The 2,731-nt window shown below is 38.6% G+C and overlaps 1 protein-coding gene across 1 annotated transcript; it reads right to left on the bottom strand.

The window, feature by feature from the left end:
- Positions 1-6: 6 nt before the first annotated feature.
- On the bottom strand, positions 7-2,094 carry LOC116380294 (protocadherin beta-14-like; the record flags this gene model as incomplete). The annotated part of the gene is made up of 1 exon (XM_031842233.1): positions 7-2,094. A coding segment is annotated over exon 1 (1,317 nt), but the record flags the coding sequence as incomplete, so codon positions are not given.
- Between the last annotated feature and the right edge of the window lie 637 nt (positions 2,095-2,731).

Here is a 2,731-nt window from a genome sequence, read left to right as displayed (position 1 = left end):
ATCAGAGATCTGTAAGGTGAGAGTGACGCTGCTGGAGAGCGAGGGCACTCCCTCATCAGAGCAGGTCACAGTTATATTATATTGAGAAGCGATCTCCCTGTCTAAATCGCTGTCTGTCACGAGGTTAAAGAAATTATTTGATGTTGGCTTCAGTGTAACAGGAATATGATCATTTATTGCGCAGTTAACTTTGCCATTATCTCCGGAATCTAAGTCCTGAATATTTACCATAGTCACAACTGTTGCTGGTTTAGAGTCCTCTGGAATTACATTGGTCTGGGACATTATATTAATAACTGGCTTGTTATCATTAATATCTATCACGTCAACCGTAATCGTACACGAATCAGTCAGCCCTCCTTCGTCACTGGCTTGCACATGTATTTGATAGTAACGTGCCTTTTCATAATCTACGTTACTCTTCGAGATCAAATCCCCATTTAACTCATTTATTTCAAACATGTGTCGTACATCTGCAGCTGTGTTGGATATGGAATATGTAATCTTGGAATTTGATCCTTTATCAGCATCTGAAGCACTGACCCTGGTTATGACTGTACCTCTCGGGGAGTTCTCAAGTATTGTAGCTTTATAAGCCGTCTTTGTAAAGACCGGTGCATTGTCATTGGCATCAAGCACTGTCACATGTATCTGTGCTGTGCCAGATAGGTTTGGTTCCCCTCCGTCAACCGCAGTTAACACTAGAAATATCTCATCCTGTCTTTCTCTATCAAGTGATTTTTGTAAAACCATTTCAACTATCTTTTCTCCGTCTGGCTGATCTTTCAATTTCAGAACAAAATGATCTGTGTTTGTCAGAAAATAACTCTGTAGACTATTCATGCCAACATCGGGATCTATTGCCCTCTCTAGCAATAATTTAGCTCCTATTACAGCAGATTCACTAATTTTGAATTTCATTTCGGATTTTTCAAATATTGGGGTGTTGTCATTTATATCTGTGATTTCGACAGCAACGGCGTATAATTCCATAGGATTTTGTAAAATAACCTGAAAATGCAAAGCACAGGGCGTCGTCTGTCCACAGAGCGCCTCTCTGTCTATTTTCTCTTTGATAAGGAGGACTCCTCGCTCTCTGTCCAGCTCGATGTACTCTGCGCTGTCTCCTGTAAAAATACGAGCTTTGCCTGATGTCAGTCTTTTTCTGTCGAAACCTAAGTCTTGAGCAATGTTACCAATTACTGACCCTTTCGACATTTCCTCAGGAATGGAGTAGCTGACCTGTCCGAGCACCGATGTGAGATACATGATTGATATAAACAACAGCACTTGCAGCCCCATTGTTCTGTCCACCATTTCCATGCAACACGAGTCCCGTTACAATCCTATATCCGTTGGAAAGAAAATCCGATGTACTTCCTCGGTATATAAAACAATTTGAAGTAATCAATCGATTATAGTTAACTGCATCTGTCCGTGTCGATGATTGCTGCTCTCTTACTTTGTACTATTCCACTGTGTGTCTGTTTCCCTCTGATATAAGAAGAAAAAAGACGATGGGGAGGTACTGCTGAAACATGTCCTACATTTATCACATACTGGCCAATAGCGGCCCTAAGAGTTCAATCTAATGTACTACATACATCTGTGCAAATGGAAAGTATTTAGGCCTGTCAGCTGTAGACGAGGTATGACAATTAACATTCAACGCTGTGCTTTGAAATCAATGTTGAGAGATTAAATCAAACTGTAAATCGCTGAATCAAACAGCAGTATTTTAAGCCTCCATGAAGTTGGTGGAAATACTTATCAAATGCAGGCCTAGTGATGTTTCACGGAGGTAATTGGATTAAAAAAATAAAATATAGTAGATGAAATATAACAATATAGTTAAATATAAACTCAGCAGGAGTAAACAAATATGCTCTGATAAAAAATCTGAATTAAATAACAGCTCATCCAAAAACAAATACGAATAATATGCAGACACAACATACATCAGAGAGCGATACAAACAACTGCAATAATATCATTGATGATGAAGCACAAATTGTCAAAGCTAAAATATATTCAAATTTGATTTATACAGTGGGGCAAAAAAGTATTTAATCAGCCACCAATTGTGCAAGTTCTCCCACTTAAAAAGATGAGAGAGGCCTGTAATTTTCATCATAGGTATACCTCAACTATGAGAGACAAAATGAGAAAAAAAAAATCCATAAAATGACATTGTCTGATTTTTAAAGAATTTATTTGCAAATTATGGTGGAAAATAAGTATTTGGTCAATAACAAAAGTTCATCTCAATACTTTGTTATATACTATCTATGTAAGTTATCTTTAAATTTCAACATTGTTTTGTGATTTGTAAATTTTTATGTAAAATTCAGTGTAAAACAATCTTAATTTCTAACCTCTAGAGGAGAGTCTGGTTCATCCAAGATGCTTTTTTCACTCTGTAGCCGCTGCATCGTTCCTGTAGAACTGGGGTCCATTATCAGCACGTTCTGACTACCGGCTCTGCCGAATTTACAGTCACTCTTTCTGGAGTCAGTCGTCCTGCACACCTCGTAGTTGTACACGTGTTGGAGAGTCCCTGTCCCCAAAGTGTCTGAGTAACGTGGTGGATAATACGGAATCACAGGGAGATTGGGGTGACACAGGACGCGAGACTGTCTACATCTGTAGATTTTCACTGATATAATAACCACTAAACACGTGACGAAGAGGAAGGAAACTACAGCCAAAGCCAACACTAAGTAGAAAGTCA

Source organism: Anarrhichthys ocellatus, unplaced genomic scaffold (assembly GCF_004355925.1).
Source record: "Anarrhichthys ocellatus isolate YVR2014 unplaced genomic scaffold, GSC_Weel_1.0 scaffold6710, whole genome shotgun sequence".
NCBI lineage: Eukaryota > Metazoa > Chordata > Actinopteri > Perciformes > Anarhichadidae > Anarrhichthys > Anarrhichthys ocellatus.
The sequence above is the reverse complement of the archived record's forward strand: the minus strand, read 5'-3'. Positions and strand labels throughout refer to the sequence as shown.